The sequence below is a fragment of the Maylandia zebra genome, linkage group LG22 (genome assembly GCF_041146795.1).
Source record: "Maylandia zebra isolate NMK-2024a linkage group LG22, Mzebra_GT3a, whole genome shotgun sequence".
Taxonomy (NCBI): Eukaryota; Metazoa; Chordata; class Actinopteri; order Cichliformes; family Cichlidae; genus Maylandia; species Maylandia zebra.
The window spans coordinates 19504634-19520330 of NC_135187.1; the positions used below are offsets into that span (position 1 = coordinate 19504634).

At 42.2% G+C, this 15697-nt stretch overlaps 1 protein-coding gene across 2 annotated transcripts; it reads left to right on the plus strand.

Annotated features, from left to right (window-relative positions):
* The first annotated feature begins 3383 nt into the window (after nucleotides 1-3383).
* Nucleotides 3384-13396, plus strand: nkain1 (sodium/potassium transporting ATPase interacting 1). Of its 2 annotated transcripts, none has more exons than XM_004548017.6 (8): nucleotides 3384-3711; nucleotides 4038-4426; nucleotides 5256-5393; nucleotides 5501-5581; nucleotides 6123-6320; nucleotides 6511-6571; nucleotides 9919-10000; nucleotides 11649-13396. In XM_004548017.6, exons 2-8 carry the CDS (start codon nucleotides 4373-4375, stop codon nucleotides 11656-11658), a joined length of 624 nt encoding a protein of 207 aa, XP_004548074.1. In that variant the 5' UTR covers nucleotides 3384-3711; nucleotides 4038-4372; the 3' UTR covers nucleotides 11659-13396. The 2 variants fall into 2 exon arrangements, with proteins under 2 accessions (XP_004548074.1, XP_076735241.1); XM_076879126.1 differs by lacking the exon at nucleotides 3384-3711 and adding an exon at nucleotides 3738-3841.
* Nucleotides 13397-15697: the final 2301 nt, after the last annotated feature.

The following is a 15697-nucleotide window of genomic DNA, read 5'->3' on the forward strand; positions in this document are numbered from 1 at the left end:
TTTACAGAGTGTTCTGTTTCATATTTTAATATCAATTCTGAACTTCTTAAATAAATATTCCCCTGACAAATATCATGCCTATTATTGTAATGAAAACAAGACTAAAACTAACCCCAAACTAAACGTGAAGATTGCACTTTTAGCATAGAAACAGGTCTGAATTTCAGCTGTTTGTAGAGAGTTTTCTTACTGTGGACTGATGAACAGAAACATCTTTGGATGTTGGTTTTGTAGTCTCCAGCTTTGTTCGTCTCTGTAATGTTTTTTAGGGAACTTGCGATTTAACTTTGTGACTTTGCATGCATTTATCTTACAAGGATTTAAAGGGATTAATATCTGTTATCCTATCTTGTTAACTTGTCTTGTTCGGAGTATCTTTTGGAGAAATCATTACTGAGGTATAGATGCTGACTTACTCTTTCCAGCTTGGACTTACAGCTTGTAACTTAATGTGTTTAATAAAGACATCCATCCATTTTCTTAACAGCGTATTCAGGTTGCCAGTCTATCTCAGGGCTTCATAAAGACATGAAAAATGTGCTATTAGTTTGGTCCCGTTGTGACTGTCTATAATTTTACAAGACGTCAGAGCAGAAATCTCAGTAAAGGGTTCACAAATCACTTATGCAGTGGTACAATGGTACAAGTTAAATGTGTGGTTTGGAGGTTTATGGTGCAGTTTTACAATCCACTCCAAGTTGTTTGGGATTCATTATGCGTGCAGTTCGAAAACACCATAAACTGGCTGCTAGCTCCCCACACAGCTTTGTTTTTTATGTTATCCTGTGCATTTTCTTATTGGCTGCAGTTTTCCTAATAAAGGTTTTACCATTCTTAAGAGAAAGTGTGCTTTACATATTTTATAAAGCCCTATTGTGTAACTGCGTGTGCATTTGTGTGTGTGTGTTTTTTCAAAGACCTGAAATGAACTCATTATTTCACAGACGAGTAAGACCAGTACTACTTGTAGACAGTGCATTTTTAGCTATTAATACCTCAGCATAATTCATTTAAAAGAATTTAATTTTCTAACTGTCTGTAGTGACTTCAATTCGGTCTCACTCGGGGTACTCCAAAGAATCTAAATAGAGTGCTCAATATTTAGCATGACCCCCTTTATTCTTCAGCACAGCCTGAACTCTCATAGGCAGCTTTCTTTCTTTAAGTAGTCTTTAAGAATAGTTCTCTGGGCTTGATGAACATTCAAGGCCCTTCTTTGGATGTTGGCTGCTTTTTGTTCTGTTCTCTGTGAAGAAGATCCCACACTGCTTCAATGATGTTAGGATCTGGGCTCTGGGGAGACCAGTCCATGACTGATAGTGTCCCACTGTGTGACTCTTTCCAGATGGTATTTCATGATGGCCTCTTGACAGCCACCCATCCACTGATACCATTTCTGTTGAGGCTTTTGTGAACAGTGGAGCTGAATGACCAAATACATCTCTCAGGTCCTTGCTGGATTTTGTTTCCTATTTCTAAAGCACATGACCTTTAGACCTCTGTTCATCTTCTGGGACGGCCCTATGGCGGAGAAGATGATTTCCCTCCGAGGAGCTGTTGGTGAAGATCATGAAAAAAAAATATAAAAAATAAATAAAAAGAAAAAAATCTCTGTGACGCAAAACTCAAACTTCAGGCTGCTCTAAACACTCTGTGTCAGGCACTTTTTTCTAATCTTGGATCTCTATGACATCAACGAAAGATGACACCCTTATATGGTCATCACAGACACAGCAACCCCACCCAACTGCTGCTAAAACCTTCTGCTTGAAGGAGGCAGCCAATCAGAAGAAAGTTGTCTCAAAGAGAGAGATTGGCTTGAAAAGCTTATTTCACAGAGCGGATGAAGTGAGGGGCTGCCCTAAGGCCCAACAGAAGTATGTGCTTCGTTCCTGATTTCTTAGGTTTTAGCTTACGTGTTTTAGATCATCAAGCCAATTTAACATTTGACAAACATAACCTGACTGAATAAAAAAATGCAGTTTTAAAAAAATGATTTAATTTATTAATGGAAAAAAGAATTATCCAGATCTACCAGGCTCTATGTGAAAAACTAATTGCTCCCTATACCTAATAACTGGTTGTGCCACCCTTGGCAGTAAGAACTGCAATCTACCGTGTGTGATAACTAGCAATGAGTCTGTCACATTGCTGTGGAGGAATTTTGGCCCACTCTTCTTTGCAGATTTGCTTTAATTCAGTCACACTGGAGGATTTTTGAACATGAAAAGCCTGTTTAAGATCATGCCAAAGCATTTCAATCTGATTTAAGTCCAGACTTTGACTCAGTCACTCCAAAACCTGAAGCACCAGACCGCTGTGTAAGTTTTACACCAGATGTAACAGGACTCACACTTTCCAAAAAGTTCAACTTTTGTCTTCAGAATATTTTCCCACAAGTCCTGGTGATCATCACGATGTTTTTGGCAGCTGTGAGACAAGCTGTCATGTTCTTTGTGGTTAGCAGCGGCTTTCTTCTTACTCTCCCATGGATACCATTTTTGCCCAGTCTTGTTGAATCACAAACTCTGACCTTAAGTGACACAGCTGAGGCCTGCAGTTCAGATTTTATTCTGGGTTCTTTTGTAACCTCCTGGATGAGTCGTTGATGCGCTCTTGGAGTAACTTTGGCAGGTGGACCACTCCTGGGAAGATTCTGCAATGTTCCAGGTTCTCTCCATTTGTGGATAACGGCTCTTACTGTGGTTCACTGAAGTCCGAAAGTCTCAGAAACGGCTTTATAACCCTTTCAGGACTGATAGATGTCAGTTTGTTTCTCAGCTGTTCTTGAGTTCCTTTAGATTATGGCATGTTGTGTTGTTGTTGTTGTTGTTTTTTTGTTTGGTTTTTTATTTTTAGATCTTTTAGTCTACTTCACTTTGTCCGACAGGTTCTGTTTAAGTGAGTTCCTGATTCATCAGGTCTGGCAGTAATCAGCTGTGGTTAGTGGAACTGAACTGAACCACTTAAAAAGTGGTTACGACTGGGGGGCAAATACTTTTGTACCGCACTTAGAATTATATTTGACTGCATATCTACTTCAGTAGAGCCCAAAGGAGTCTGTGCTTTAATTTATCAAAACAGGACAACTCAGAATTCTTTATTTGCAAAGATTTGACACAAAAGCATGGTGAATTACAAGTCCAAATGAAACATTTGTCTTGCTCATTGATTCCTGCGTGGCCCTTTGCAATAGCCGCCTCATCATCTGCCTCCTTCTCTGATATAGCTTGTGTGCAGCTCACTGTATTGTGCTGTCGCGCTGCTCGTGGTAAGTAGCTGAGATTAAACAAGGCTGTTAATTGTGTTTATTTCCGCTCCGAATAACCACAAGCTGAGGAAAAGGGCAGCACCTCCGGGGGCCAGCCTCCCCTCTCTCCCTCTCCTCGGTCTGGATGGTGGTGCTGGAGGGAGGAGGCGATTTTATTCCTCCTCCTCCACAAGTCTGAACCCCCTCACCCACCGCGGGCCCCCATTTCTTTTGTGATCCTTTCAAAAGCCTCGCGGGGCTGCTCGCTCGCGCTCACTCGCTGACTCCCTCGCGCACGCGGATCCGCAGAATCCATGCAGCTCCTCCTCGAGGGGTCGCGGTGACTGAGAGCCTCCACCCCCTCTCTCTCTCTCTCTCTCTCTCTCCCCCCGGCTGCTCCTGCCCCGGCACCGATTGTTGACAAAAGGCGCTGCGAGACGGAGCAAAGGAGCCCGGTATCGGTAAGAAAAACCGCCCGCTAACTTGACTTCTTCCCCCGCGAGCAGCTCGAGGAGAAGACGATCCAGACGACGGAGGTTGGGAGAGGAGGAGGTGGGGAGGGGGGCGATACTCTTCCGCTCCTAGAAAACCGTGAGTCACAACGGGCTGCTTTGTGTCCGTAGTGTATGTAGCCAAACGTTAGCTGTAGTACCACCACTGCGGGGTCGGTCTCCTCCTCCTCACCGCCACCACCCCCGTGTGATCCGGTATCATATGATGCTCATTTCTGTCTGTAGCCCGGAGCGGATTATGACAGCTTTCCGTCTCTCTTTGTGTCTTTGTGTAGCCCCTCTTCGGAAGGTGTGGCCGAGGTGATTCTGTGGTGGTCAGACCGCAGCAGGCGTGAACTGGACCCTCTTCACCTCCTCCTCACCTCTCTCCTTCCTGAAACCCTCCCGCGACTGTTATTTACAAAAAACAAAAAAAGCAGAGGCCAAGATGGGTCATCCACTGTGAGTGGAAGAGCCGGACCAGCGCTGCTGGAGGAGGCGGCGGCCTTGGGCACGTCTATTCAGCCGGGAATGTTGTGAGCTGAGGCGACCAGGCAGTCTGGATCTGACCGGGGACCCATCTTTTCCCCGGAGCCTCCGCGGCTCCAAGCCGCGTCCTGAGCCCTCCAAAATGGGGAAGTGCGACGGGAGATGCACGCTGCTGGTGATATGTTCACTGCAGCTGGTAAGTGTGTGTGTGTGTGTGTGTGTGTTTCTACTCACTCACCATGAAGATATAATTAGAGGAGCGTGCTACAGACCCACACATTGTAATCAGACATGTTTGTCTGGCCTCTTCATGCAGTCACACAAGGAAAAAGCTTTGAGCTGCAGCTGCTGGGGTGCCATGCCACATTACAGGCTAGGGTGTGTGTATAAAGCAGAAGGGTACAGGGTAGGGGGGTCCTTAGTGTCAGGGTCGTCTATGTTTATAAAGAGAGGCTTGATAGCTCCATATAGAAAAAAAAATCATCTGAATGTAAAGAACAAAAATGCTCTTCTCACCACCTGGTCTCTACTGTAGAGTGAAAGTTGGATGTTTGTTTTCCTCTGAAATAGCTCAGGACTGACACTCTCAAGGGTGATGACTGTGTTATAAGAGTGACTGTAACATCTCCCCGCAGTGAGTGTGATGCAGGCGTGGACAGCAGCAGTGTGAGGAGCAGTTATTGAGGCTATTGTTTGCCCGGCTGATGAGTTGTTGTGCGGCACAGGGTTTTGGCCCATAGATTCTCATTAGTTTGGTGGAGCTTTTTGGGGGTGCTCCTCTTTTTTTTTTTTTTTTTTTTTTTTACAGTCACTGGACTGGCTGGTGCTCCAGGCAGTTACCATGGAAACAACTGCGGCAGGCCTGTGTATGTGTCTCCCTGTCACTGTATGTGTGTGTGTAGCCTTCACTACTTGTGTGTGTGTGTTGTGTTTTTCTGTCCTTTATATTTGCATGTGTGCTTGTTTCTTTCCTAATATGCATATATACGTGTGTGTGTCTGTGTGTGTGACCCACCCCTTCCCAGGTGGCAGCCCTTCAGAGGCAGGTGTTTGATTTCCTGGGCTACCAGTGGGCTCCCATTCTGGCCAACTTCCTGCACATTATGGCCGTCATCCTGGGCATGTTTGGCACTGTGCAGTTTCGCTTCAGATACCTCATCTTTGTGAGTAGTGTATATCCATCATCTTGCACCGGAGTCCCAGTTCCTGCACTAACTGTGTGTGTAACTTACGGTCCCCAAACACCGATCCCTGTGTCTCTGTTTGGCAGTATGCAGTATGGCTGGTCGTCTGGGTGGGATGGAACTCCTTCATTATTTGTTTCTACCTGGAGGTTGGAAACCTCTCTCAGGTAAGTTGTGTTTTGTGTGCGACCCCTGTTCTGACTTGTATGGTTTTGTTGTTATATTTAAGTACATTTTTATAGATCATTTTACTTTGCATCAGCTACCAAATATTAGCAGTTCTCTGGCTCTATGTCGCTTTTTTCAGAAGTATTTTTTAGACTTAACGATTAAGGCAGGTCTTTTTACATCCGTATTTTTCTTTTTCGATCCTAGTAAATTAGCCTTGAGTGATTTAAAGTTTAAAATAATCCGTATTCATCTCAGTTCAGCCACTGTGTTCATTCACTTGCTCCTCTACTTTTAAGACAACTTTTTTTCTGATTGTCTTCCCTTTTTGCAAAACCAAGCAAAGAATCTCAAGTTTGATCTGTATTACTTCTACGTAGACTGACCTCATTAATAACTGGTTATGTTTAACATAACAGTGTAGACATGGCAGAAGACAGAAGAAAAGCATCACTGTATTAATAACAATTAAAAGAAGCTTTAAGATACAGTAAGAGAATGACAATTAGCTCTGTGTCTACTGTATGCGTGTGTGTTTAGGATAGAGACTTTCTCATGACGTTCAACACATCCCTCCATCGTTCGTGGTGGATGGAGCACGGTCCTGGTTGCCTGGTAACACCAGTATTAGACTCCCGCATGGCCCCCGATGACCACCATGTCATCACTGTGTCCGGGTGTCTGCTCGACTACCAGTACATCGAGGTGTTGAGCTCAGCCATTCAGATCCTCTTGGCTGTACGTATCAAACACACACTCACACTTACACACACACACGTTCTTGTACATTCATTTTTTGGTTTTGTATCACTTTGCTGACCCTCAATATCATGCTAAAACATTTTCCGAGAAATATTGGACAAGTCAGCAGTGACTCAGCTAACAGAACAACCCTTGTATTTATTTCTGATCATCTCCTCTCCAACAGCTCTTTGGCTTTGTTTACGCCTGCTACGTAAGCAAAGTCTTCCAGGATGACGAGGACAGCTGTGAGTATCTTTCTCTTCTCACTAAAAGCTCTTCCAGCACCTTGTTCAGTTGATTAGGTGTGCTTGTCGTACTATTTTCGAGGGCTCTTATGTGAGAGATCCATGACTGCTGTCGTCTCATTGGTTTCTCCTGTGTGAGTCATGCTTAGCGATATCACTGCAGAGGATTCCCTCTGGGTGATCTGAGCCCTCCATCTGTGGGGAGTATTAGGATGCATTCCCACCATGAGAGTGTCCGTCTGTCAGCTGGCTAGTGCTTGTCTGTCGGCGTGAGTGTGCCATCTGCGTGTCTGACTGATTGTTCCCGTGATGTGCCTCTTGTGAGTGTTTTACGCTCACTCAGTGGAAGAAATGAAGTCCCATATCAATGTTATAAGTTTGATTTCCTGTAAGAGGAAGTGGGCGAGTGCTGTGTCTCTAACGTCTTAATAACATGCTGTATTGCAATTATATGCCTGTCATAGCATAGTGTCAGTGATGTTCTAACAGTAACACGCAACATCTACACGATTTGTTTAAAATCCATAAAACCAAAATCAAGTTTCTCAGCTATGTATTATTTTAAAACAAGGCACCACTCACACTCATAAAATAGATGGACTATAGACTGTATATAAAAGATGGATATAGCGAGTGTTTGACATCAGCCGGTCTAAATTTTAGCTTTAGATCCATCGCCATGTTGTTTTTTTGTTTTTATAATATAGAGACTAAATCAGATTTTGTAATAGATTTGGTTTTTTTTCTGCAAAAATTCGGCTTTTTAATATAGAGATTGACAGACCACGTGACTTTCGCGCATTGCTTTGTGGGTACCTGTGGCAACAAAATCAAAACACTGCATCAAGCGCTAGTATTTCCAGCACCGGTAATCATTAATTCTGCGGTTTTAATCCCTACTTGCATTTTATTTGCCCCAAAAACAGTTATGTATAAAACGTCCGTACAAAGACAGACATGACAAAAAGGCAAAAAAAAAAAGGACGAGGAGAAAATCAAAGGAGTGAAAGTGTCAGACCCCTACGAGCATACAGAGTGGAGTAAGGACGTTAGCGTGCTGCCCAACTTTCATCACGGACATATTTATTATTATATGGTCCTAAGTGTGAGTGCATACACTCACAAGATGTTTATTAACTTCAGATCCCTGCAACAAGCCCAGGTCCAGTTTACTTTGGTGATTTGGACTATTCCATTTCACAGCTGTTGTTAAATTCTTTTCCTTTATCTCCTTTACAGGCAAACGCAATCTATTTGTCGTTTCAGGTTGTAGTGTTACACAACATTTTCAGATCTAATAGACAAAAAATGAGTGTTTCGTAATTCATTCAATTTATTGTCTTTATTTATAACTGGCATTATTGTTTCATTCTATTATAGAATTTTACAAGAAAGAGGCATAATTGTTTCCCATTATGCTTTATTAGCTGCGTCGTTAAAAAACAAATCAACAATGCAAAAAAAAAACATTGCAAAACAACATACTGGAAAACAGTTATTCATCACTTGATTGCTTCAATACAACACTTGGGCACATATATGCAGGACGTTGCGTGGCTGTTTTGATATCACTCTCTCTCTCTTAACCGATCAAATCTCGCTGTGGTAGCAGCTTTAAACTCGGTATGACCCAGGCTGATAAGAGGGTGCACAGTCTGGATCGCATTCCAGCATTTTGTAGGCTGGTTTTCCTACAAAACACAACAAACATTAGCCCGCAAAGCCACAGTGAACAAAGCAGCATAGCGCAATGAATTCAATTCAAATCAATATAAGATTTATACTTTATATTTGGTCTTCGAATGGCTGCAATCCAGGCCATCCATCAGCTGTTTCATCGGAAACACGGCGTGAACAATTTCTCTTCCACGACGTAATCCGATAAAAAAAACAATCTCTTTACCCGTCGGCTTCCAGTGGCTGTCATGCGACCGGCTATTGCAGTTAATAATACAACAGCTTCTTGCCATTTTTTGTGTTTCTTTTTATCGCTGTGTGACTGTTTTCATGTGAAAGCCTGCGTGCGCTAGTACCGCTTGCCACGCGTTCCCAGAATCCTTTGCGGTTTTACCCCGGAATGACGTCACGTTTTCAATCTATGGAGTCTGTGGGGACACACTGACTTTTGAAGTGAGCCTCAAGTGGCCACTCAAGGAACTGCAGTGTCGTGCATTTTTATTGTTTTTTGTTTGTTTTTGCCTTTTGAAAAAAAGATTCGAGTGATATATTCAAGACAAATGTGTTTCTTTACCTAATATAATGGTGACACATTGCTTGTTTTAAATCAGCTGATATACTCACCACATATTAACTCATTCACTGCCATTGACGTCTATAGCCGTCAATTGCAGTGAATGAGTCAATGGGTTTAACTCATTCACTGCCAATGGCTGGCAGTGAATGAGTTAATATATCTGTTATACACTAATGTCACACAATTCATCTAGAAACTACCAGTCACGTGGGGAAAACATGTAAAAGTGTGCATTCTGTCACTGGTTGGTTGCTAGAGTTAGCTGAAGCAATTTGCCTGCAAATACTCGCCATTTACTCTTCGAGTGTAGTTAAAGTTGAATAAAGCATTACGCAAACTGAAAAGTAGGCATCTTCCAGGCAAATTACAGGAAACTGCTGCAATCTGCTAGTGACCAAAGCAACCACAAGGTTTTTTTACTTAATGACAGCCAGCAACCTCCAGTAATCAGTCGGCAACCAGTCTGGGAATACACGTTTTCCCTAGCATGTGGCAGGTAATTAATCTGTCTTACACTTCATGTTATTGAAAGCTCTATAAGTGTGTACACATCAATAAATAACTAAATGCCTTTTTTTAAACCACGTTTGTGCTTCATTGTAAAAAGAAAGCATTACAACATTCTTACTTTAAAATGATGGAGCTGTTCAGTTCTAGCTGTAGAGAAAACAGATCCAGAACTTGATGTTTGTTTTGTTTTTTTTATAGCCCCACTGATGCAGCTAATCAATCCTACTTCACTCGACACCACATGACTCTGTTCCTTTAATCAACTGAGAAAGATTAGAACTATGTATCAGTGACACAAAGGCAGTAGGGAGGTTGATGTATTGGTATTGTATCTCTGCTCATTCTGATGTCACAGTTTGCAGTCTATAAAAGCATGCCAAACGCATAAGATGATACAATCTGATGCTGTGAGAGAGTTATCTTGAAATACAACACCTGGTATATAACCCTCCCCACACACACACACACACACACACACACACACACACACACACACACACACACACACACACACACACACACACACACACAGTTTAAGGGAAAGTGGAATGATGTCATTCTTGTTCTTTCTCCCCTCATGAAGTTGATTTCATTGGTGGGTTCGATTCTTATGGCTACCAGCCTCCTCAGAAGTCCTCTCATCTGCAGCTGCAGCCTCTTTACACGTGAGTTACAGCCATCTTCTCCAAATGTCTCCTATTTTAATATCTTTGTTTTTGTTGCTTTCTTTGTTAATCTTTCAAGCACTATTCCAGCATTGTAGCACTGCTATTGTGTAATGGTGTTGGATAAATGTAGTGCAGTCAAGCTGAGTGAGGATCTGTTTTTAGTCCTTAATTTGTATGGAGTTAAGTTAGTCTCAAAGGGATGATGAAAATGTGTACAACGTTTTTGTGAGTACTTTTGGGTACTCACAAAATGCATGCTCCAATCCACACACAAATACAAAGCAATTTGAACAAATATAAAACTCCTTTACAAATGCATATATATCCAGACCTGTAGCTTTAAAAACTTTTTTAGTTTTTCTTAGAATCCAAGGAAAGGCCAGGGCCCTGGACTATGAAGCAAGTTCAGTATACCCAGGGTATCTCTCTGCAATCATATGGGATCATATGAGTTTTCTTTCACAGAAAATGATCCCTGTGTCACCTACTCCAGAGATATTAAATGGTGATTAAAATCTATATTTAAAATATAATATAAGAATCTATATTTATTGCTAATTATCAGGGAAATGCAAAGACTTTAGACACTATTAAAAAAACTTTCGATCCTCATGCCGTCCACGCACAGAGGTCCATGGGACCTTCTGGGAATGATGATATAATTTGCTGGAGAACTGATTGGTCAGTAGGTGGTGATTTCATACCCTCTGATCTCTAATCTAGAACTTAACCTGCTCTGGAGCGCCGCTAAAAAGAGACACATCTTCATGGTACTGAAAACCCAGGTTTAACCCTCAAGCTACCTGGATGAGACAAAATCCTTCTTCAGTTACAGGCCTCCAGTGTCCAATTTTTCACTAGCACTTGAACGCAGCTTGAGAAACCGTTCAAAGCTGCAAATGTGAAAAATGCTCCAAATAAACAAGTGCACACATCACGAGATCTCTCCGTATCAGGCAAAGCTCTTAAGTGAGCTAAAAGAAGGTTTTCATTGTCGCCTAATGAGGGAAAGATCCCCGGTTTGATACTGTTCCTTTGGGGTTGTGTCAAGAAGGGCTTCTTTGGGCTACTCGCCTAGGCTGGTAGAGTTTTACACCGGATGACCTTCCTGATACAAACCCAAAGGGGATTTGTGTCTCCACCTGGAATCGAACCAGTGACCTTTCGCTTGCCAAGTGAATGTGTTAATCTGGTGCAAAAAAAAATAAAAAATCTGCCAAATCAAACATGCAGAGCGGCTCACTGTGGCGACCCCTTGTGAATAAGGGAGCAGCTGAAAGTAGCAGCTTTTTGAAAGTAAAAATGATCAGATTTGTGTCCTTGAACGTAAACATTTGTGCAGGAATGATCAGTATTTTTTTATCCTTGTAAGTATTAGTTTGTAATCCTTTTGAGGCTAATTTAACTCCATACATTTGTATCAATCTCAAAAAATGTTAGACATTTCATAACCATAACAGTTTTTGCGTTAAAGCATGAAAACCTGCCTTTGAAAATTACAGGACTGGTTTTTTGGCAGAGCAGTTTAATGACACGAAATTCAACTTCATGAGTAAAATCAGTGAAGTGCCTTTTTTCATGCAGTTATGTCAAAGTGCAGCATATTGTAATTTTAACTTATGTCATCCTCTCTGCACCCCTGCAGGGCTGGTTAACTGTTGGTAGCACCCCCTTCAGGCCAAACCCTGATGGTGTCACTGTGGATGGACTCACTCTGTCACAGTTTACCTGAGAAATGGACTTAACCCCACCCAGACGGAGAGGCGTGTGAGTGTGTGTGACTGTGTGTGTGTGTGTCTGAGAAAGTGAAATATGGCCCTGAAAAGAATGTACAGAGCTCAGGGAAGAACCAGCATGCCGGGCGGCGTGACGAGAGGAAGGCGACGCGGGAGGAAGGCGAGGGGAGAAGAGATTCATAGAACAAGAGCTGGCCTCACCGAGGGGACAGTTCACTAAACTGCCAGCTCTCAACACTCCCACTGCTGTGTGTGTGTGTGTGTGTGTGTGATTGTGTAATTCCACAGGACTAGCTGGTGCTTTGCAGTTGCACCCTGGACTCTTACCACTTGGTGCCCCTGTGATTTCTTTTTGTTTTTGTTCTTGCTTTGTTTTGTTTTGTTTTGTTTTGTTTTGTTTGGGGGGTGGGTGGGGTTGGGCTCATCGATGTGGGTGGGTGGGTTGGGGGGGGGGGTCACCTAATAAAAAAAGAGGCACGGCTCGTACCTGTTGTTGTTTTTAGAACGTGGTGATGTGTAGAGCAGTCGATTACGATTCCCGCTCCCAAAGCCATCTCCCCCTTCCTCCTTCCCTGCTTTCACCTTCCAGCCGAAGCCACTGCTGAGGTCCCAGGACGCATAGAAAGGCGTGAATTCCTTAAAAGATAAGGCAGGTGATATTTCACTTGTTTATTATTACGGTAAATACAAGGCAAAACATGAAAAGACCAAAAAACATCCATCTTTCAGTAGCTTCCCTGTAGCGCCCAGCACTGATTTGTTTTACTGTACTTTCCTACAACAGCTGCACGCTGTAGTTTCTTTAGCAATAAAGAGCACGTTTGTGGAAACTATTTTTATGTCCAGGTAGTATTTACAGTGAGGGAGAGGTGCGTGTTTAAAATAAACTACAGTGCCCAGCTTTGTTGTGACAAAGGGGTGCAATTTGGTGCAACGGCGTGGCTGACTGATGGGGTTTTCAATAGTTTTGTACAAGAGGGCTTTCACAACATGGAAAATATTTATCAAAAGGCTGATTTCGTTGCTGTTTTTGTTTTACCATGGAATATCACCAGCCTTGTCTTTTTTAAATTATAGGTTTGGCTTGCTTCTGAAATCAAGTAAAAGTGATTGTCAGGAAAATCTATTCAACATATTGTAACATGTAACACTGTTGATCAGCAGATGGCTTTGGGATCAGGCATTAGTGTGTCTATGGGGTGGTAACGGGGGGGACACTGTGCATGTAAATAACCAGCCAATGATTGTTATTGTTGGTTCCATTTAGGGAAAGAAAAAACAAACAAAAAGGGGTGGGGGCAGGTGGGTGGGACTCGGTGGGAGGAGAGGGTTACACGTCCAGACTTGTTTTCTTAGTACCCGTTTCCCTCGTCCTCTCGTTTTGCTTACATCCTCACGCTGCCTTCTTTTAAGCCCATCTGCAGCTAATATTCCCCACCATCGTCATCTCACGAGCTACGTCCACTCCTGCAGCTCATTCGCTGATTTCCAGAGCATGGCGACTGAGGAGGAAAATGTACCATACACAGTAATGAGTAGTTTTTGTAGATGTAACTGGAGAAAGGAAAAGGGAAGGAGGGAGACAGGTATGAGGTGAAAACCTTCTCGGGTGTTAAGGAGAAGTTTGAAATAATAAAACTACACTTTCTACATGAAATGTGGCTCTTGTTGTCTCTGCGTGTGTGCTTGTGTGTGTGTGTGCAGACTCATTTGTCTCACCCAGGAGGGTTTAATAAATTGAGTGCTTTCCATCCTTTGATTACATTGTAATAATATTGGGATTATAAGGCACTGAATTGTTTGGCGGATTAGTCAGGAGCGTTATCCAAATGATGCACCCAACTGGGCTGATGTTCTGCAGCGAGGATTTGACTGTCAAAACATTGTCTCAAAGTGACATTATAATAGTAACGGTACATGTGAGTTGACTTATTTTATGCCTGCGCTGCTGAACTGGGATCCATTAATGAAGCTGATGTGTGAATTTCAAAATAAAATCACTTTAATTTCATTTTTTTAAAACATGAACTCTAAACAGACAGTTAAATTTGAAAATACAGTCACCGTAAATTTTCATTACTTATATACTTTTTAAACCTCTAAAAATGTGTATTACTCACCTTTAATGTATTAGAATTTTTTTACTTCATACTTTATTAGGTACACATGTTCAAAAGTTTGTTATCTAGTCACATGTCTGGACAACAGAAGACTGGAAAAATATGGTTATCTAGTCACCCAATCACATGGCAGCAACCCAGTGAATTTAAGCATGTAGATAGAGTAAAGATTAAGTGGTGATATTTAAACGAATGGGGAAGAAAGATAACTTTAGTGACTTTGAACGAGGTATGGTTGTTGAAGTATTTCAGAAACTGTTGATCCACTCCACCACCACCTCCACGGTTTAGAGAGAATGGTCTGGAAAAGAGTAAATCCACAGTGAGCCGCAGTTCTCTGGGTGAAAATGCCCTGTTGATGTCAACTGTCAGAGGAGAATGGCCAGAGTGCTACAGAAACTCAAATAAATAGTCGTTACAACAGGTATGCAGAAGAGCATCTCTGAAGCAGATGGGCTGCAGAAGCAGAAGACCACACCAGGTCCTGTCAGCTAAGAACAGGAAACTGAATGTACAATTTGCATGAGTTCACCAGAACTGGACAATAGAAGACTAGAAAAATATGGTCTGGTCTGATGACTCCATTTCTGCTGCAGCATTTGAATGGTAGGGGTAGGATTTGGTGTAAGCAACATGAAAGCATGGACCCATCCGTGCGTTGACGGTTCAGGAAGATTTTTTGGCACACTTTGAGCCCCATAATACCGACTTTGTTCAAATGCCAGAGCCTATCTGAGTATTATTGCTGATCTTTATAATAACAGTGTATCCATCTTCTGATGGCATGTCCAAAACTCAAATCATTTCAAACATTTTTTGATCAAGACAATAAGTTAATTGTACTCAAATGACCTCCAGTGTCACCAGATCTCAATCCAAAAGAGAACCTTTGGGATGTGGTAGAACAGGAGGTTCCCAGTACACAATGCTGTCACGTCAATATGGAGCAAAATTTCTGAGGAACGTTTCCAGCAGCTGGTTGAATGTATACCAAGAAAAATTTAGAAAACTCTGTAGGCATAAAGGGGGTTCAACCTTGTGGTGGCTAAGTGTATCTAATAAAATGGCTGTTTAGTGTATTTCAAGTAATTAAGTTGAATTTCAAAATAAAATAACAGCAATTTCATAGAAAGATTAGCAGCTGTGTCTGAAAGTGTGTATTACTATATTGTGATTTAAGTATCATGATTACTTTTAGTATATTAAAAAAGAAGACAATACAGAACAACTTGACCATGTTCCTGAGTGGAACTCATATGATAGAGACTTAGAGGTATAATTTCAAACATTGTAAATGACAAAGAGGGGGGTAATCTTATTTTAACTTTGTGCGTCTAAAAATAACAAGTGGCGCTAATTATATACTTATGGCTATTTAATCCGGGATTACTGGGCCGGAGGAGTCCTACAAATGCCCCATATGATCCCCAATACATTTTCTATAAGGGTAGCCATTATCTACTGTACCCATGACGTCATCCGCGCGCGGGTGCGTGCGGACGGCGTTCTCTCCGGTCTGCAGTCACGGTGTCGCCACTGGCACATTTCCAAAGGACCACTGGGTTATTTTTGTAATGTGGGCCGCTCACTGCCCCCTTTTCACGCCGTCTGCCCACATTCCGGAGGTGTAACGGAGCGTCCGGGAGCCACGCACTGGCTGGCCTTGTGGCGCACCCCGTTACCGTGGAGACCCCGGCGCATTGTATAGCCCACAGTAAAGGAAGGCTGTAGCAGCGGAAGATAGCACCATAAATATATATTGAAAAATGTTTACATCTTTTTAAAATTTAAACACACATATAAAGTTTTTATTGTAACATTGCAATATAATTTAATTT

Coding starts and splice junctions, on each gene's coding strand:
- nkain1 (XM_004548017.6), top strand. CDS start 4,373: ATGGGGAAGTGCGACGGGAGATGCACGCTGCTGGTGATATGTTCACTG. Junction 5,394..5,500: donor GCTTCAGATACCTCATCTTT/GTGAGTAGTGTA, acceptor TCTGTTTGGCAG/TATGCAGTATGGCTGGTCGT. Junction 6,321..6,510: donor CCATTCAGATCCTCTTGGCT/GTACGTATCAAA, acceptor CCTCTCCAACAG/CTCTTTGGCTTTGTTTACGC.